The sequence below is a fragment of the Chionomys nivalis genome, chromosome 19, assembly GCF_950005125.1.
Source record: "Chionomys nivalis chromosome 19, mChiNiv1.1, whole genome shotgun sequence".
Taxonomy (NCBI): domain Eukaryota; kingdom Metazoa; phylum Chordata; class Mammalia; order Rodentia; family Cricetidae; genus Chionomys; species Chionomys nivalis.
In genome coordinates this window covers 35,208,811-35,230,064 of record NC_080104.1, presented here as the reverse complement: position 1 = coordinate 35,230,064, position 21,254 = coordinate 35,208,811, and the positions used below count along the sequence as shown (strand labels likewise).

The window sequence follows — 21,254 nt, the reverse complement described above, 5'->3', positions numbered from 1 at the left end:
CCATGCCAATTTCTTCTTCAAACCATTATTTATAATACGTCAAAATAAGCAGCTGGCATAATGAAAAGGGAAAGTGTTGGGAGCAGTGAGCCCCCAGATGCTGAATTTCTTGTAAACAACTTGCTTTCCCTTGATCTGAGTGCCTACAGCTGCTCTGAGCACGAGACCCTCGGGAGTTCCTGATGGCAAGAGAATGGTTTCTGGTGAGTTTGGCTGGGGCATGGCTATCCCTATATAAGCTGCCCCTGAACAAAGCAAAGGGGGCATTCTGGGGGCATTCTGGCAGCATTCTGGCATCAAAGATGACCTGTGTACCTGTGTCTCTTTGTCTGTGTGTCTTTGTGTGTTTCAATCTCCAGCCCCTTACCCGAAGCTCGCGAACTGTATGGTAGCACATAGAGCGCAGACAGGCGTTGTGTGCGCTGCAGGAAAGCTTTGTAAGTTGACTTTTAAGGCAGTCTTTCAAACACTAATAGTAGCTTTACAAGTTAAAACGACAACTCACCGCTGGGGTGGGGGGTGGAAACTGAGTTGTATCCCAAGGGTATTATTCATTGACAAAGTTAACAGTGACTGAATGGAAGGCACTCATGAGAACCAGCTGTATTGGTACAGGACGAAGAGGATTTAAGGTCAAGTCTATTGAAAACATAAGACAAAATAGATTTGAATGAGAGGCAAGTTTGAACTGCAGGCAATGCTCTGTATGTGGTCAGAGAGACCAGATTGCCGGTATGGAAGCTGTACCCATTGGTTTAGGCAGATGTACAAATTTGGTTCACATCACACTAAAAAGATTTTCACCAACTCAGTTTTCTAGATTAATTCTAAATTTCTCCAACCACTGTTGTTTTAGGATTTCACTAGTTTTAAAAAAAAAACCCACATTTTCTTTCAGTAATGACAGCTCTATAAAATGTACAAAACTAACAGAATTACAAATAATTTTGTCTAAAGATAAGAAATGCTTTACTTCAGATAAAGGGACAACTCATTTCTTTATTCCCCACCTAAAGACTTCTTCATCGACTTCTAAATTCATATCCAATATCCCAAGTGCCTATATATGAGATACTTTGAATTTTCATTCAAATTGTTTGGACCATAATGATAATTCCTTGGTTAATTGATGGGTTAACAGTCCTTTTACAACTGTTCATTGATAGTTGAGGTTCGTGTTTTCTTTTCCTGTTTCATAGAGTTTCTACTTTTATGCTTTTTTACCTTCCAAGAAACTCTAGATACTCTGATTCCACAGCCCACACATGACCAAGATTCTTTCCTTGGTCAAACATGAACTTTCCTCTAGACCAATCTGTATACATCCACGCAATATATACTTTAGAAAAGAGCCTTGCTCAGTGAGTTTAGCAAGAATCCACAGCTCTGATATCTGATTAACTTTCACATCTCATTGGGCTCCATGTCTTTCACCCTACACAAAATATTTGGTGACCTGACCTTTCTTCAGTAAGAATCCTGTTAGGTCAGTTTAGCCAGAATCCCCTGGAGTCCTAAGGCTTCCCTTTGGTTACCTCCTCCCCACTTCACCTGCTCTATAAATTTCTACTTGTCCTTGTTATATTGACATTTCCGCCCAATTTCTCCTCATAGTATCCCCACTGCGGCCTTAATAGTCTTTGTCATGCTTCAGTAAGGGTCATTGAATACTTTTTCCTTAAACGCATTGGCTAATTTAAAGTCAACTTCTCACAAGCTAGCATTGTTTTGGAAGAGGGTTTTTTTTTTTTTTTTTTTTTTTTTTTTTTTTTTTTTTTTTTTTTTTTTTGGTTTTTCAAGACAGGGTTTCTCTGTAGCTTTGGAGCCTGTCCTGGAACTCCCTTTGTAGACCAGGCTGGCCTCGAACTCACAGAGATCCGCCTGCCTCTGCCTCCCGAGTGCTGGGATTAAAGGCGTGCGCCACCACCGCCCGGCTTTGTTTTGGAAGAGGGAACCTTAGAGAAAATGCCCCCACCAGTTGACCTGTGGAAAAGCTTGTGGTATGTTTTCTTGACTGATGATTATGTTAGAAGGCCTCGGTAACTGTGGGTGGTGCCAAACCTGGACTTGTGGCCCTAGCTTCTATAAGAAAGCAGGCTGAGCAAACTATGGAGAGCAAGCTGGTAGGCAGCACCCATCGATGGCCTCCAGGTTCCTGCCCTGTTTGATTTCTTGTGCTTACTTCCTGTGGCGATGGTCTGTAATGTGGAAGCATAAACAAAATAAAGCCTTTCCTCTCCAAGTTGCTTTTTGACCATGGCTTCTCGTCACAGCAGTAGAAACCCTACCTAAGACTGCACCTCTCAAGCTATGTCTTGCCTTTGTGACAGCACAGAGCAGGTTAAGTCAGGCATCTTTACTCCCGCTCTTCGTCTCCTTGACTCTTGCATTTCCGCCATTCTTTCATAGACACACAAAGGACTCACTCTAGGCTTTAGCGTTTACTAAACTCTAGACCTCACTGGAACCTCAGATCTCCTTCACGAGGGCAGTGGAGGAGAAGTCAACACCCCAATTTAGTGACGTGAAACTGAGTTGAGCAATTAATGGGATCTGTCGTTAGCACAAGGAGACCGATGAAGTCAGCGCCTGGACTCACATCTTCTGCTTCTGGTATCTTTTCTGTAGCTGTGTTGAGGGAGGAAGGGACTATAGCGTCTAGAGCATCATCCTGTAGGTAGGATGTTACCTGCTGCTCATGGTAGGCTGTTATCTGCTGCAGGGTACACTGCCTTCTCTATGATCCGGGAGAGAATTCAGAAGCCTGCAGAACTCACCCTGTGGTGCTAAATCAGAACACCAGGCTGTACTCTAAGACTTTCCAGCAACTTCTCCATCATAAAGACATCTTCCCATCCTGCGAGTTTCCTGGGCCTGCTACCCTAACGTTGTGACAGTATCACAATAGGGCCCATTCTCCCTCGACTCCTCCCCTAAGTCACCCTGAAACTAACCACTGCTAGGCAGCCCTCAATATCTTATTGTCTGTTCCTTCTCCCTGGGAGAATTTAATTACCTGTGGTCACCATAGATACAGTTTCTTCTTAAGTTTTCAATTTCCTTTGGGAAACAGTGTTGAGATGTGTTTGCCTGAGCCCTGCCTGAAAGGCCACATGCCATGGAGAGAAACTGCAGTAATACAAGCTGCATTGTCTACACTCAGACTTGAACTTCAGCTCCAGGAACATGGGTGGGGTATAGTAAGTACTGTTTATCAAACCTCACTGCTCTCAGTCTTGACTCTGTGACTCCTCCTACCATGGGTGTACCTTGGGATCAGCCCCTTTCTGCCCGTTTCTTCTAAGAATATTCTCTTTTTGAAGGACAGAATGTATATCCCCACATCCCTCTCTTTCTGAAGGGTGGTTTCATTTGTGGCTTAGGACTCTGGAGGCATGTTCCCTCCTCTCTCTGGCTGGGCATGCAACCCCTTTAGCGATGACACACTTAGATACTGCTGACTCCTGAACGCCATCCAGGGGAAACACAAACTCAAAACAAGGGCTGCTTCAGCCTGAAACAGAACACCGGTGAAACCTGGAGTTGGTCTCGCCTGTTCCCGGTTTACTTGGAAAAACTCCTACAAGGAAGCAAAAATAAATGAAACTCTGCAGGCCCTTCCTTCCTTCGAGCTGCCAGAGAGGTCGCTAGTAGGATATGCAGCCTCTATTTTAAATGTTTCTAATTGCTTCTGCGTCTAGTTGCCAGAAGCTCAAGAGGATGAAAACACAGAAACCGAAAACCTTATATTTAAAAAAAAATTAATATTCTTCCTTTTCTTTCCTTTGCTGGAGATCAGCTTTCTGTTAGCTTCAGTGAGCAGCAGGTCAGCAGCCAGCAGACTGACAGGGAAGTATTGTGACAGTTTCTGTGTCTTCAAGCTCACAGTGGGGGACTGTCTTGGTCCTGTCCTTTCTCAGAGGAATCCTAGCTTGGAGAAGGCAGGGAAGTGGAAATTTTTAACCCTAACATGTTCCAGAATGTAAGCACACGTGTCTTCGAAATGCATCAGAGTCCTGGAAAGAAAGTGAATTTATTAGTCCATTGATTCACAGATGCAAGGGACTCACAGGAGTGAGCTGCACTTAGTGGGCTTCTCATCGATTTCTTTTGGCCAATGCCCCTCTGAAAAGAAGCAGCTGTGACTGAGAGCCGGAAGAGGAGCTTTCTGTTGGTGCTGCTTGGTTTTCTTGGAGGATTAGAAATAAGATCATTGACAGAGTTTTTACAGGAAAAAAAAAAACCTAAAACATGCAAGAAACTAGCTATTTTATTAACGGGTAAAATATATTTACAAAACCCTCTAGCAACATCAACATAATTGCTGGCTTTTGCATTTTTGAATTTTTCTTGGCCTGATTTGGGGGCATCATAGAATATATTAGAAATTCTTTTGTTCATGGCTTGCTAAAACATTTATCTTTCCCTCAACATTTATAAGATAGATGGTAATATTTTGGTGTTCACTGATCCCCCAGCACAACAGGCTGAACCTGGGATTAATAAACTCGTTTGAAGATAGATAAAGATTAAAATTATGTTCCAGGACAGCTGTCCTAAATTTGGGTACAAATAAGCAAGTGGAGATTGTGCTTTGACTGGACATTGTGACTCTACTCCCAGGCTTTGGCTCATGACCAGTGGGCTCTGAACGAGACAAGCAGTATGATGACACAGGTTTTAAAAGTTCTCCATTGCTGTCACACACCCCTCTCCAACACCAGCTCTCCAAACATACCATTACACCAACAAGAGGACACCTTAGAAAATGCCCGTGTTGTTTACACCATTTTGGGTGATTATATCGACAAATGTCTTGTGTTACAAGTTCATGTATTTGAGCCTAAATAATAATCAACAAATTAATATATTTATTATTACAAAAACAGATAATACTCTGAAAATTGCACAGATTATCCTATTTAAGCCTCAAGATCACTCTGTAAGACCATCTTTTAATCAATTGGCAGATTCAAGCTTAGGAATGCAATTATCTTACCTAATGTATGACCCCAGAGCCTGAGTTCTGAATTTATTATACTCATTTGATGCCTAAATGCCAGTGCAGCAAGCTTCTGAGTTGGTAAAGAACATTCGAGGGGCTTCCTTGCTGAAGACTCAAGTTCTGTCTGCACACCTGTGGTGAGCAGGCATTCCTCAAGAAGGAATGACAGTTCTATCATAGGGTTAGCTGGTATCTCCAGGCCTACTCTTGGAACACATAAGTTTTGCCCAAGAAGGAAAGTGCAGAAGCAGACAGCCTCAGTGAGAGGAAGGGAATAAGGACAGGAAGATGATAACATGTCTGAAATCTCTTCCCGCACTGTGCTGGCGCAGAGTCTGTTCCATAGCCAATGCTTCTCTGGTTGTAGACAAAGACAGCACAGGGAACTATGACTTCATGTTAGATTAGAAGAGGAACGTTAAGATTCCAAGCATGGCCAGGCGATGGTGGCGCACGCCTTTAATCCCAGCACTAGGGAGGCAGAGGCAGGCGGATCTCTGTGAGTTCGAGACCAGCCTGGTCTACAGAGCTAGTTCCAGGACAGGCTCCAAAGCCACAGAGAAACCCTGTCTCGAAAAACCAAAAAAAAAAGATTCCAAGCATGGAGAAAAATCTTTCAAGTAAAAACTGTTGACTAATAAAGAAAGGAGATGCCTTCACTCCACCTTGGAATCCACTGACCCCCAGTGTTCTTCATGCTAATATAGCTTTCAGAGAGTTACAAACAAAAAAAACCCCAAATACTCATAGGAAAAAATTAGGATTTTGGGTGTACATTTGCTTTGTTGTTGCCATTGTGTTTGTTTGTGTGTGTGTGTTTTGTTTTTCTATTTTCTGTTTACTTTCTTCTTTTTTTTTCTAGGTTGAAAATGAAAATAAAATGTTAAGTTCTTTGGGGCTACTACTGGTGGAAAACATTGGCAGCTCGTGGTTGAGAAGCCAAGCCCTAGATAGGAATTCTCGTTTCATTTCTCCCCCTCCCAGTAAAGAGAAGCAAAGGCCAGTGGATCGTCCACACCCAGGAGGAAACTCCCTCTGCTGTACAGCTTGGTTCCTGCTGGAGAAACTCCCTAAGTGAAACCCACAACCCAGAACATTCCCAGACACTTGCTAACCCTCAACGTGTTGCAAACTTGAGCTGCCACCAAGGAGAACATGGAAAATATTATAATGTTCCACCACTGATGGGAACCCTACAGGATGTCCAAAGAGCTTGTTCTACAGTGAGCTTCCCAGACTGATAGAGCCACCAGCCTCAGCAGCATCACAGGGCCCTCGACCAGTTACCACTTGGTGAGGTGCTTTGGGGCTACCTCCAGTCTCCAATATCCAAAGCCAACCAAGGTGTAGAAATGCAGATGTCCTCAGAAGGATAACACCTAGTAAAATAAAGTCTGCTTGTGTGACTGGTGGCCTACAGGATTCAGTGGCCAGATGATTGGGGTGACTCCAGCCATCCCAAACATTTTTCTACTATGTATTCAAAGAACCAAGTCAGCCCCCTTAAATGGGCAGTAAAGGAGTAAAGAAAGAGACAGACAGCTTAGCACGCCAGCAGGACTGTTTGTTTGCGTTTCTGTTTCTGTTTCTCACTTACCTTTGCTCTGCACGATAGAGGGGGCCTCCCTGCTTTCAAGTTCCACTTTCCACAATTTTAATCACCCATGACCAACCGCCACCCAAACTACTAAATGGAAATTTCCAGGAATGAGTGATTCTCATGTTTTAAATAACTGTTGATAACACATTATCACACTTGTTCTATTTACTATTAGAGCTAATCTCTCCCTGAGCCTACCTTCTATACTATGCCTCCTTTATTATAGCTGTGTTTATGTAGCAAAAATCCCTAGTCTTTATAGATTTGGAAACTATTGAAGGTGCAGGCATATACTCAGGGTACCCGACGTGACCACTGTAGAGAAGAGATAGAACTCTGCAAAGGCAAGGTTGGACTATGCGCTACAGCTGTGAGCACTGTCTTCTTGTCCTCAACAGTGCATCATAGCCAAGAGTCATGTTTCCCTGTCAACTAACCTGGATGCTGGTTGCACTCTGCCTATAGAATCGGGTTCTTTGCTCAGAAATGAGTTTTCTTAATGACTTCCACCATTACATTGCTCTAAATCCCAGTTCCCCTCTTCTAAATGGCATTGATGTCCAGAAGAAAATCAGGAGCGTTTGACAGGTTCCTGTAATCCTTAGATATGATTAACTATTCTGGGAAGGAGCTCTTGACACTTGGATTTCTGTTGCTGTGTAGACAGAATCCAGAAAGGAAGGTGCGGCATCTTCTCCCACTGAAGACTAGGTTGTACACATAACTCTGCACAGGTGCATTCTCGTGACCCCTCTCTGCCTCTGACCTCCAGCTCCTGATTGAAGACCCACTCACCCCCTCTCTGCGAAAGCATAAAGGTCTTTCTTCCTTTTATCACTGCTTCCCAGAATTTTATGTGTGCTTTTTCTCTCATCTGAGCTTATTATGTTCACTTGACAGCACATGATTTTTATTAAAATAAAGATATTGTATGATTTACAAAACACATTCTCTTTCGGGATTCCCAAGAACAATGGGCTTCTTTGATTTTCATCTCTACTCTGGCCATAAAAACCTAGGTGAGATCACTCATGCAGAGGAAATCTGGAGCAAAGTCATGAGGTCGGAGTTGATATCCATAGGAAATACAGGGGCACCTAGAACTTAAGAGAGTCAGAGAAATTTGTAGCAACAGGGCGTGTCTGCTGGTGGCCTTCAAAGATGTATTTGCTTCAATCAGATGCACATGGCAGAGATGGGTAAAGCAGTAATGGTCAAAGGCTCTTTATTAAATCGAATGCCACGGGTCTAGCTATCTGACATAGGAAGTAGCGTTTCAGAAATGCTTATGCACTTGTCGATGTCCAGGTAGGAGACAGCGAAAGAGTAAGGCAGGAGGAGAGAGAAAGTGGTTGGTAAAATTGCCAGGCTAACTTGTGAAGTTCAAGGTCAGGTTTGGAATAATCGCCATGAAAAACTCATCTGAAGAATAGTTACTAAACTCCAGGGCCAAACATCACAAACTTCAGATTCAGGGCAGATAAATCCTTTTGTTCATTTCATTGCTAATTAACTGGGCCTCTTACATTTCTCAAGTTTATTTTTAATATTTATTTATTTATTATGTATACAATATTCTGTCTGTGTATATGCCTGCAGGCCAGAAGAGGGCACCAGACCTCATTACAGATGGTTGTGAGCCACCATGTGGTTGCTGGGAATTGAACTCAGGACCTTTGGAAAAGCAGGCAACGCTCTTAACCACTGAGCCATCTCTCCAGCCCCTCAAGTTTATTTTTAAATTAACACTCTAATTATAAAAAAATAGTGTATAAATCATTGTTCAAAGATGAACTCCTATAATGTAGATCGCATCTATCCATATCACTGATTAAATATAACAATATTGCAACAAAGTTCACCTCTCATTTGAGGTATATTACTGTATCTTTGAAAACAGAAGAGTTAGAAAGGAATTAAAGCCAAATGTATTCAGTTTGCAAGGTGATCAACCTGCCATGGGACCTTTGTCAGTGTCCCCAATCTGAAAACTCTAGGAACTGAGCCAAATGACTTCAAAGGTCCCCGGCAGTTCTAATTGATTGCTAATTACAGCCTATAGGAACAGGATTGCTAACCAGTCACGCATAGTTCTTGACATATGGCATATTTCAGACGGTTGTAACAGAAGGTTCCTATGCGTTCTAAGTGATGAATTCTTTGTTCTTTGGTTCTTTTTTCAGCAATGAGTTTTCCTAATGGCTTCCATCATTACATATCTCCAAATTCCAGTACCGCCCCCTTGATGTCTGTAAGAAAATCAGGAGAACTTGGTAGATTCCTGTAATCCTTAGATATGGCTGACTGTTCTGAGGAGTTAAGTTCTGTGACACACCAAGGCACAAGACAAGTATGTGGCTCATCCTTCAAGTTTGTTTGGAAGGTCATCCGGTTTTATAGATAGGTGTCCAAAAGCTTCAAAAATGCAAAGTCAATAGCTCTGTTCTCAACTGTGAGAATTTTCTTTTATGGTAATAGAAGAGAGACTCTGGAGCGACCCAACAGCTTTAGCATAGTGTACTATTTTCTATGGAGCAAAGGACTGTGGGATTTGTAGTGTTCTCTGCTACGTCTGTGCTCGGCTATCCATCTGGACCCGGTTGCTGATGTCTCCTCCTCGGTCTGCTCTCCAGACTCGTACTCCTCATCTACTGCGTAGAACAGTGGCTTGGGCCGGATGACGTCCCGTCTGCCCCATCCAGCATGCTCCTCCCAGCTGCTGTTGCTTCGGTAGCTGAAGCTGAGCGCCTTCTCTCCTCTGTGAAAGCCCATCATCGGGATCATTGCTTGGGTCGGCCGTCTTTCCTGAAGGGACCCTGCTCGCGAGTGTGCTCTGAACATCAAGGGCTGGAGTCCTGGATCGATGCCTTCATCATCTAAGAAGACATCGTGACAAGAACGGAAAGAAAACATGAAATCGGAGTTAAGACTTCATGCCCAGGTGCAAGGAGGCTCAAGACTGCAGCTCCTGCTCTCCGCTTTATGGCTAACGTGGCTTTCCCTTTCAACACCACAACCTCAGAGGAACGGGGTGGGCAACGCTGTATGCTTGGTGCTATAAATAAACGGGGATGCATGGAAACCTGTGCGTCTAGCCAGTCTCCCCTAGATGTGTAGCAGAGTAGCTTATCACACTAATAGATTAATAATAATATAAAGCATATACTAAAAAAAGTTTTGTCTTCTAAAAGGTAAATGCTATACTAAAAGTTCTGTGAAAGTGGTTGGGATTTTTTCCCCCCTGTGTGTTTCTGTTTCGTTGGGACAAGGTCTCATCCTGTCATGTTGGATGGCCTTCTCTTGTCTTTCAAAGGGTTGAGACTACAGGTGTGAGCCCCATGCCCGGCTCCTGGTTAGATGCTTAATTGGTTGCTTTCTGAGAGCTTTTACATTTGAGTTTCACTGCCTGGATCTTGAAAATGTAATCTTAGAGAAACAGAGATGTGGAGGGCAGAGTCAAAAAGATCCCAGGCAGTGGCAGATGCTCCCCCGTCAATGGAGTCGATTGTGAGCAGACTGCAGTGGTACATGATGACATGATAGGGCTGTGTGCCTGTCTCTGTCCTTCTTGTTTTGCATATTTTATTACCTTAATGGCCCTGAGAGATGTATAAAACCATTGCCCTCAAATCCTATGGAAAGTGCCTAAAGTTATTGTTCAAGACGAGGCGACTTTCAGTATGATGCTGCTGGCAAAAGTGGGGTTGGAGCCGTTCCCCTGTATCCTCAGGAGACAGATCAAAACTCACACATGCTCCGGTCTCTCGTTAAAAATGGCACAGCGTTTGCATATAACCTATGTACACCCTACAGTTTCATTTAAGTAATCTCTAAACCACTTGTAATACCCAATACATTGTAAATGCTAAACAAATATTTGTTTTATTGCATTTGGGGGGTAATAAGGGTGAGAAAAAAAGTCTTCTTAGATGCAGAAGTCAGCTGTACGTATCACATGTATGCTGCTAAGGCTGTGTTATGAGGGGCAGGACCACCAGGTATCCATGTGATGCTCTGTTTTTGAGTCATCTCAAAATTTCTATCCTTTCCTAAAATACAGTACCTTTTCCTCCCCTTTACCAAAAGAGCTTTATCACAAATGTCATCTATTGTTTCTTCCAAGTTTTAGACTCATGAATTTTTTTTTCCCTGACACGTTCTCTTCAGACTTTCAACATTTTCAGGCATTTATTTATAAATCTGAAAATTGTTCTTTCTCCCACATTCCATCCCCACCCCCTAAAAATGCAAAAAGAAAATAAAGCCAAAAGAAGCGACATAAAATTAATATTGTATGTCTAAAGGCTTGCGCTCGATAAAAATATGCATATATTACTAGACACAAGAAAAGTGTAAATACCCTGCTCAGAATTGTTTTTCCAAAATGCAGCCAAATCATCATGGGCAGGTAGCTGGGGGCTGACATAGGGGATGCTCTACTGGAGGTAAAGATAATCTATTTGCTGGTTTTCCTTCCCAATTTCCACTTAACTGGTGCTGAGTGGAGCTTAAACCTCCGTTCCTCCAGCTCTTTTGGTATTTGTAAGACTCTCTGAGGTGTGGACACTCCCTTCCATCCACAAACCCTGTCTCGTGTTTCATTCTACTCACTCCTCCTGAGGAAGAACTCTCCATGAGTGGACAGAGTCTAGCCAGTCTCGCTGCCTCCTTCGAGGTTAATGCAGAGTGTAGCCTAAGCATTTAGAAGAGGCTTGCCAAGTTAAGCTCAACATAAATGACTAGCTCTACCCAAAATGTGAAGGAACATTCTGTAATGGAGAAGGTGGAGGAGAGAGGATAGGGATCATACTTGGTCCTCGTTAACATGTCTACCTGCAGGCGAGCACCCAGTCCTCTTGTCCCAGGGAAGGACAGTGGCTATCTCTCAAGTAACACCTGAGTATCTTTACCATCCCTGGACTAACAGGCTTAATTACCATGACTAAAGGAGAAACAGGGAAAGTGCTTTTGCTTGGGGCTGGGTGGAGCCAAAGCCTCAGGGGATTAGCAACTTGGTACAATTTGCATTGCTTAGTGACTCAGATCCAGAGAGCAATACTTCCTTATCTTTTCATTTCCAAAGGTATATATGTACACATATATTTTAAAATATCTATTTAATATATATTAAACCATTCCACCATTTCCGAGTACAGTTCAAAGGCACCCAGAGCTTTCCTGCTTCGCTGTAATCCTCACCACCATCCATCTCTAATTCCATTGGCTTAAAGCTGTCTCACACACAAGAGGGGTTTTAGGGTGGGGATCCCCATAATTATAATAAAGCATGAACCCCAAAGGTATAGGAGCCTTGAAAGAGTATGCAGGTCTCTAAAACCATCATGGAATTCACATGCCTGTCAGGGGCATGCAAACCTTGGCAGGCCTGCAAAGAACCAGGAAAGAAAGTGTTACCATAGATTCACAGTGGTTGGCCAGGCTACCTGGTTGAGGCAACCCCATGCCACCAAAGGTCTCCTAGTAAACCATCCCTCTTCTGATTTTCAGACAGAAGGTGATCTCGAATAATCAAACTGTTAACCATACACTGAGGACTCTCCATTTCATTGTGATTGCTTCCATGGTCTTTTTTTGGGGGGAGGGGCTCTTTTTTGTTAATTCTTGTTACAAACTTTTTACTAAATACGTAAATACAACCTGCTCAGTCTGGTCAAACTTATTTGTATGTGTATGTTTTCAGGGCCGGCCATTTGGTATTGGATAACTAATGGGTGTGTTCTTGCCTAGCTTATCTGCTGGTGGTATCCTTGTTCACTTCATGGTAAGGCAGCTGTGCTGGTGAGAGGTCATGAGTGAGACTTCATGAGTGTAGCTTCTCATGTTGACTGTAATCCAGCACTTCGGAGGCAGAGGCAGGCGGATCTCTGTGAGTTCGAGACCAGCCTGGTCTACAAGAGCTAGTTCCAGGACAGGCTCCAAAGCTACAGAGAAACCCTGTCTCGAAAAACCAAAAAAAAAAAAAAAAAAAAAAAAAAAAAAAAAAAAACTTGCTAAGGGGGGTCTGGTAAATTGAATTTCATTACCTTCGTCTCTCGGATTTCTAGTTCAACCACTTTCATCTGGGTGAAATTTAGAACCAACTTGGCATGTAAATGGAAAACTATCAGAGATTATGATTTTACTTTAACTCCGGATTAATTCATGAGAAACTTCCATTTTGGAGAGTACTTGTCCTTCCCATGGCTAGTGCTTCCTACATGCATAGTTGGCTATAAGCCTGCTTTAACAGTCTTATGGTTCCTGCTCATGTGGGTACCCCGTGTCTCATTTCCAGTTGATGCTATCCTAGATGAAGGCTTCCAGTACTATTCCTCTGCAAAGGTAACAGCAGAAACGATACAGATGTTTCCTTTTTAATTCTTGTATGTTCTTGCTGCAGTTTGTCCCCACAATAAACTCCTGTTGAGCCATAATTATTGAATGTAATAAATTTGGAAGGTATTCAGGAGGGTTTTTCTCAGTACACTGGGTACTGCTCTCTAAAGAGGTTGTTATTACATAGGAGAGTTCCCTGCCTTGTCTTCTCATGCATGTGCCTGCCCAGCATTCTCATGGACTGTGGCTGTGTGATGTCATTAGTCATGGGATGGCATTCTCATCAAAACCTCACTTGATGTGGGCCGTCGATCTTGCATTTTTCTGCCTATTGAACCATGAGTCAAGTTAACATCTCTTCTTTATATCTCTTCTTGGTCTTGGGTGTTCTGTTTAGCAACGGCAACGAAAACCTGCTAGGGGAGTGCATACAATTTCCAGGCATTGATGGCTTTTCCGAAAAATATGCTTGAGATGCTGTTTGTTAAAGGAACCTACTAAAGGGTTAGGATCAACAAAACTTGTGAATTCATTGAAGTTGTGGTTGCCCGCACAAGATCAAGCCAAACAATATTCTAGCATAGAGTGGGGAGGAGTTCATTGGCCTCCACCCATGTTGAGGAACTATAGACAGTTGATGGTTTCAGGGGGAGGAAGAATCAGTTTTCTTTAAGATATGGCTCCAGTTAGGGCAACTTTCCTCCAATGGATGCTCCACACCCGGGAATATGGGCATCACAAATTGGAGTTGGTCAATCACTTTAAATAAAAAATGATATGGGGGTGGTGATGGTGGTACAAGACAGGGTATCTATAAGGAACTATAGGAAGGAGTGGGACAAATATGATTAAAATATATTGTGTGACATTTGTAAAGAATTAGCAAAGTATTATAAGATAAATGTTAGAGTCCCTTCTCCAATTAAAACTGATGAATACATAAATACATTTCAAATACCAAACAACTCCTACCTTCTGGAATGAAGCACACATTGCAAGGCTTAGTATTTAGAGTGCTGAGTGACTGTTCGCTGTAATGCTTGTTTACAACTTGCGCATCCGTCCCCCAAGAACCTGCCTGCTGTCAGCCCTGGGTCAGAATCCCGCAGTACTGATGACCATGCCAGAAGAGAGCTGTGGCACGGTCTTGTTTTCTATTCACTTAAATGATGAGATTTATCTTGAGTTATTAGACTAAGACAGAGATTCTAAAACCCATCTGTTCATGTCCCATGTTTGTGTATCTCTTTTTAATTCCCTTTACTTTTGTTTGTGAAATGTCTTCACGATATGAAATGACACTAATTACCAGAGAGTCATCAGGAACAGACATGATTAATGGAACAAAATTACTAGTCCAAAGCCCTCTTCAGAAGGAAGGAATTTAATGTAAAAGTGGCCTTTCATTTTGTAGAAGAAGATGGTGTTAGAAGGAACATAGTCATAGCGAACAATCTGAAGTGTACACCTGATTTACTCCATATACAAAGAAAAGGCTCAAGATGGGTTGAAATGTAAATAGATTTGCTCTGTGCAATTGATTAGTATTTTATCATTAAAAATGAGAACTAAATTCCTACCTGTTGAGATGAGAAATCTATCTTCTCTGGGACACTGTCAAATGAACTAGGAAATTTAGGGTTGGCAGGGGGAGGGAGAGGAGACAAAACATTCGCTAATGTTTGATTGTAATGTATAGGATGGTAGGATGCTGCTGTGCTTCCAATGAGTCTTTATGTAGGATATTGGCTTTGTGAGGGTCAGTTAACACAGAGAGAGACCTACAGAAGGGTGTAAATGTTCTGTAGTGATTACACCTGAGTCTTTAAAAGTCTGTTTAACTCCTTTCGTTGTGTTTTCCCAGTGATGGTGTTGGGTTTGACAAGAAGCCATTTTAAGCAAGAAAGACATAAACAAAAATCCCTTTATTTCAAAGAATAATCATATTTCCTGTAATAAATAATTATTTTAAGGTCCTGTGCCTTTAGTTGATTTGACTACCTAAACTGATTCTTAAGGTTTAAATGAGTATAAAATCAAGTGGGTATCATGGCATATGATTGTATTATATACTACCCTTTTCTAATAGACATCATTTTGATATGTATTTGAAACACAGCAAATTTATTAGAAAAAGGAGCTATTTCAATACCTATGAATCTCGGTTATGTTGAATGGGTAACTGTTAATATGACTAAATCACCCCAATAAAAGTTAACCTAATATTTAAATTGCATTAGACCCTTACAATTGCCCAAAAGTGATCCTTTTGTACATATTTAAGACATCATGTGACCTGTTAACCATTGCTACACTCTAAATGGCTGGGAAAATTAAAACAGGATAGTAGCGCATGACAAAATTGCCATGAGTTCAAATTTCTATGCCCATATATAAAATTCTGAAATTTATTTGTAAAGGATGCTTTCATTTTTTTCTCATTCAAGTTTCTACTTAATAGTCCTGATTGTGCCTCTTGGCCCTCACGTCTCCGAATCTTCACCATCTGACCCTGCACAGGGGAAACAGCAGCCAAGAGTGGATTACCTGGAGATTCAGCAGCCCTTGCTTCTCTCCTTGCTGACAGGGGATTGCTGTAGGGGAAGGAGAGGTAGCGAAAGTTCTTGGTGCCCACCTGTGGGTAATGAGAAGAAGCAAAAGCAGAATGAGTTACTGCAGTTTCAATTGACACACAGTAAAGGGAAAGAAGCATTTAATCATTTAATTACATCATTGGTTTAAAGGAAGCAAAGAACTGATTTTAATATCTATTCTCTCTCTGTGTCTCTGTCTCTGTCTCTGTCTCTGTCTCTCTCTCTCTCTCGTTTGGAAAGAGCCCTTGTGAACCTTCCAGAGTTACTCTCATAGCGTCACTCAGGATTCGATTCAAGTCTGTTCTAGACCTGCTTTCCATCCAAGAGTCCCTATATGTTGAACAGGATACAGCCTCAACTAGTAAGATGTCAGGGGCTCACTGGTGATGCGAGGAAGACTTGGGAGACCAGGCAAAAGCAAATCCTTCTACTCAACGTCCTGAGAGAGGCCTAAGAGCTTTGGTCAGAGGAGGAGTCTTCAGATGTTCAATACTTTGCCACCGTGAGTTCTGGACGTAGACTCAGCTCAGGGACCACCTGATGTAACTGATCTACCTGGGAAAGCATCTCCCCACCATACTTCCTTCACAGATGCTCAAAGCCCGGATCCAGAGACTGGGGCTGCTTTGGTACGTTGCCACCTATGACTTTCTCATCCCTCTGGTAGTGTGTGAGGTTTGAGTACTTAGTAAGTGATAACAGTGATTTACCCTCAACTAATGAGGCCCTGCCCTAGGGCAGTCCCAGTTATTAGATGGCAGCTTCTACATACCGGCTTTCCCCAAGGCAGACTCTGCCCTTTCCGCATGCTCTCCCTCAAGGTGTTCTGGCGGCGGATGAGAATCTCCTGGGCCTGCTTCTCACTTGTTTGGGGCTTGAGGTTATATTTGTTGTAGGACAGAGTCTGCAGGAAGAGGGTAATAATAGGCAGGTAAGAACTCCAGTGCTACCTGGGGCCTCAGAAGCATCCAGAGACTTCTAGAGCGGGTAGACAGAGCTCCTGGGCGAGCTTTGCCCCTAGCATGACTGAGAAAGCCTCGTGTGAGGAAAGCCTGCAAGCAGACTCTCCTCTTCAGCTTAGCTGTGGCTGTGGACAGTGCCTTCAGAAATCCCTGCAGCGGCCATATCACCACCTGTACCCTGACCGGAGACCTCATCTGACTGTGGCTGCCCTGCACACACGTGTTCTTTCCCGGGGCCATTTTTATATTCTAGGCCTTCAGAGGTAATGGGTAAGAAAAATATCAAAAGTAAATTTTGGATTTCCCACAAAGTTTCTGCTTTTCATTTCTCTACACACAAGTGTGTGCATGTTTACTGAGGTGAGCCTGCAGCATCCAGCGGGTACTTTCCTGGGATAAATGCAGATGGAAGGGGCACAAGAACTACTAAGCAATTTGAAGGGAAGGTAGGGAGGATCCCAGGAGAAAGTCCGCCAGTGAGTTTGTTATTGTGTGACTGAAATACAGCATCCAAAGACAGCGAGTAGAAGCAAAGAAAGGTGAGACTATTCCTAGGGATAAGAAGTGAAAGTAGACATACATACTTCCATTTTCTTGTTTCTTATCAAACAAAGCAAAAGAATTTAGGCTTTATAGTACATAATGTATGGTACATGATATAGTTCATAATGAGCCAGGTGCCTACCCAGCCCCAAGGGGACATGGTTAGTTTCCTGTTTGAATGGAAAGAGTATTCCTAACAGAGAGCTGGCTGTGACTTTGTGTGTTTCACTAGACTTCACTTTACTGTGTTCTATTGAATGTGGACCCAGGTTGCCGATAGGTGATTCTCACTATCTATTAATGAAATCAATATTCCTCAAACAGGAAGCTACCAAGAAGGAATTTTCAGGTCAAAGGAAGAATGAAAAGCCCACCGACTCTGCTCCACCTAGCAGCTCCATATCCACCACTTTGGACAAGCGCGATGCTCTGACAATTTGTGGGGAGGGGAGAGAAGAACTGTGAATACAATTTGACATGAGGTTCTTGTCCATCTTCTATAAAGATGAATCAAACTTAAGCACATTTAATAAACTTATATACTCCTACATCCCGGATTAGGAAGCTTTACTTTAAGTAACATTTGGACTATTTTGCCTGATAAACCATTGTCCATGTCAATTTGGCCTTCTGCAGAGAGCACAGGAGTTTCTACACACATAGTGTTCTATGCTAGTGTCTTTTCTCTCTTCTTTTTCTGTCTGTTTTAGAAGGAATCAGGGCCTGGATGAAGCTGGTTCATTCTCATTAAACCTCGAGCTCTGCTGGAGAAAGAAGGCTTCACTATGTACCTAGACCGTGCACATGTCTGGTGTGTGCAAGCTATAATAACACAGAACAGAACAGAATTAGAATATATTACTCTCTTCCTTCGAAAATCCGTAGAAACTTGAGGAGAAATAGAGGGCCTGCGCTGAGGCTTGTTCTATGATAAGTTTAGGGTGTGCCTTTCTCTCTCCATTCCACTGTGTTGCAGTTTCTTCTGTGGTTGTACCACTGGAAACCTCCAGAAGTTAGTCCTTCACTTCCCTGCCCGTATAGATTCTATCCTGAACATGCTAAGAGGGAGTATTTTAAAAAGATGTGTCCAGAGTCCCAGTTTCTATTCAACTGTAACTTAGGATCACCCAGAATCTTACCATATACTCTGCCTGGCCCTGCCCCAAAGCGACTGCTAAGTCCCTAAGACAAACTCTTCTAGAACATGCAGTGATAAATGTCTCCAGCCATCTGTCTTGCACCTCTTGTCCAGACTTGAGGACAACGGATGCCTTCTACACAAGCTCTCTGTCAATCCTTCAAGCTGTAGACTGTCTGCTATAAGCCGTGGATGTCCAATTGCTCAGGGTAGCGTTTCCAGGAGAGATTTTCCTCTGAAAGAGTAGAAGACTTTATCAACCCTACAAATGCTAGATGTGGGTGGACAAACAGGTGTGTTGTCAGTGTTTGGTGAACTTGACACAAATTGGAGGCATATGGAAAGAAGACCTCTTAAATGAGGGATTACATTTATTATATTGCCTGCAATCAAGGGTATGTGGGCATTTTCTTGTTTCCTGACTGATGTGGGAGGAGCCTAGACCACAGTGGGCCATGCCATCCCTGCCTGAACAGGTGGTCCTGGGTGGTATAAGAAAGATAAGAAAGCAAATCATGGAAGCCAGGGGGAGTGAGCCAGGAACCAAAGCTCCTCCTTGGTTCCTGCTTCACTTGGTTAAGTTCTTGCTCTGACATCCCTCAGTGATGGGCTATGAGTGGGAAGTGTAAGCCAAATAAACCCCTTTTTCTGAGTTACTTTTGGTCATAGTGTTTATCAAACTAGAATATTAGGGAATAGGGAATGGTGAGTTCTATTTTCAATGAATTGAACATAGAGGTGACCAGGTCCCTGCAGCCTATCACTGCACTCAGTCCACTGATCCTATTCTGATTTGATGCCACTTGACACTTCGCAACAAATCCATAAATGAAAAGGGGTCGACATACTCAAATTCAGAAAAATCAGGAAGAGTGACGCTACCTAGTTTAGAAGAGAGAACCAGATGAAAGAAGACAGTGGCTATCTGTGTGTCTACAGCTGGGGAATAAAAGAGAATGTGAGCAATGAATCATTTCAGAACATATTGGAGTTTCAGGGCTCCAGCCTCCTTCCCTGTATCCTTAAGGTGGGGAAAACATCCAGTACCAGGTACTCAGTGGGCCTGGCTCTCCCTCAGCTCGCCTTTCTTCCCACCAGGAAGTTCTTATCTATGTAGGGAAGGTGAAATGCGATAGTCTTGCTGGAACAGTTTCACTTGGAATGATTTGAAAGTTATTGAAATTTACCCTAAGAATATTGTCCCAGAGCTGAGCTATATATACCTTCAGCCTTTTCTTTCTCTGACACAAGCTCCTTAATTGTCAGCCTTCCTGACCCAGAACTACAGAGAGCACCGACCTTCACTGGCTGTGTGAGTTCGGAGTCCTAGAAAAAACACTGTCTTGGGGCTCAGCAGAAACTCTGAACTTGTATTTACTTTATCACCTTGAATAAATCAAATCATTAAAATTTCTAACCCCATATTTACTAGAAAACAAATATCTTTGACTAGATGATTTCTTAATCCCATCCAAAGCATGATCTATGGCATTACCCAAAACAAACATCCTCACAAGAGACATACTTAATCACAGCAAGAAATAAAATGGGCCAACGAGTCACCGAACTTGAAAAATCTTCTGCAGGGATGACATTGACTTAACTGTCATTAACTCAAAGTCTCTGAAGATCCCTCCACTAAACGCTAATGAAGAAGGAGTCCAGACCAAAGCACCAAGATGCCAGTATTTCTTTTTATTCTGGCTTCCGGCATTGTAGCTTCATGATTCTAACCCAATAAGTGCTGTTTGTTGACTTTTACCATAGTGGACCCCACTGGACATCTCGAGGGACAACAGGATCCTGGTGCCATGTTTTTCTTACACTGCAGGAGGATGGCTGCATCTGTCTTCCCTTTGAGGACAGGGAGACCCGTGGGTCTGAAACCACCGGCTACAGAGCTAGGGCAGCCTGACCCCTAGAGCCAGCAACTGGATTTGCATTTCTTCTTAAGCCCCGGTGCCAAGCTGGCAGCTGACAGCTAGCTCTCTGTTCTCCAAACCCAGCAGGCCAGCTGCTTGAGGGGACACTGTGAACAAGGCCAGGCTCCTGAAGACCTGGCAGAAGCAGAACAAGGCAGGGCAGGGCAGGGGGCAGCGCAGAGGGCTCACGCTTACTCTTTGTCGAACTTGGTACATGTTTCTTGTCAGAATGTCCCGCATGGACTCCACGTCTTCAGGGGAAAGCCGCTTGGTTCCCTGCATCCTCTCAGGCCTGGAAACACCATTAGAGAAAAGCCATTACTTTTCCACTTGGACAAGGAGTGCCATGAAGATGCAATGGGCTTTGCCCCATCCTATCCTGGCGGAACTCCTAAATTCCAGGATCGAATTTGCCTATAATCATTCCTGCCACCCTGGCAAATCAACTTCAAGTCCAAACATAAGTTTTGATTTAAAGATTTAAAAACATGTTCTGTCTTGCAGTTTCCACGTGCTCATTATTGTACCCATTTTTCAAGGGAGGGTTAAGGTCATAAGCACCAACTAATTTATAAACTACAGTAAAAATCAATTATTTGGAAGTGATGCCATTAAATACAATCCCAAGATTTTACTGTTCAATGTAATAGAAATAAAAACAATCAAAAGTTCAGGTTTTCTTGGTTAGTTCTCTGTTCGGTGTTATGTGGATGGACAACAAACAGTTCAGAGTCCAATACCATCCCGGACATCACTGCATTTTGTGCCTCACTGGTATGTTGGGTTATGGAGGTTACATAAGAAAAGGAAGCTTTCTGGGAATTTTGCCTTTAGAGGTCTGCCATGGTGAGTTTGAACTGTCAGCTTGAAATGGTCTAGAGTCGCCTGAGAAGTAGGTGTTCGTAAGGGGTTGCCTTAGGTCAACTTGGCCCGTAGACAAAGCTGTGGAAGATTGTCTTGATTGCCTTAATTGATGTAGGAGGACTCAGACCGAGGAGGCTCCATTGCCCGGCTTGGGGCCCTGGGCTGTGTAAGAGTAGACAAAGGTGACTGAGCACTGAGCATGCCTGAATTCTCTCTCTCTCTCTCTCTCTCTCTCTCTCTCTCTCTCTCTCTCTCTCTCTCTCTTACCCACCTCCCTCTTTTTCTTTCTC

The 21,254-nt window shown here is 43.0% G+C and overlaps 1 protein-coding gene across 2 annotated transcripts in view; it reads right to left on the bottom strand.

Annotated features, from left to right (window-relative positions):
- Positions 1 to 7,660: 7,660 nt before the first annotated feature.
- Slc9a4 (solute carrier family 9 member A4) overlaps positions 7,661 to 21,254 on the bottom strand; it is a 53,363-nt gene continuing 39,769 nt past the window's right edge. For both annotated transcript variants that reach the window (XM_057751319.1, XM_057751320.1), the window contains exons 9-12: positions 20,296 to 20,392; positions 16,308 to 16,439; positions 15,489 to 15,576; positions 7,661 to 9,481 (exon numbers count right to left, since the gene is read on the bottom strand). In XM_057751319.1, the coding sequence (XP_057607302.1) occupies positions 9,126 to 9,481; positions 15,489 to 15,576; positions 16,308 to 16,439; positions 20,296 to 20,392 (673 nt within the window). In that variant the 3' untranslated portion in view covers positions 7,661 to 9,125. The remainder of the gene's footprint in view (positions 9,482 to 15,488; positions 15,577 to 16,307; positions 16,440 to 20,295; positions 20,393 to 21,254) is intronic.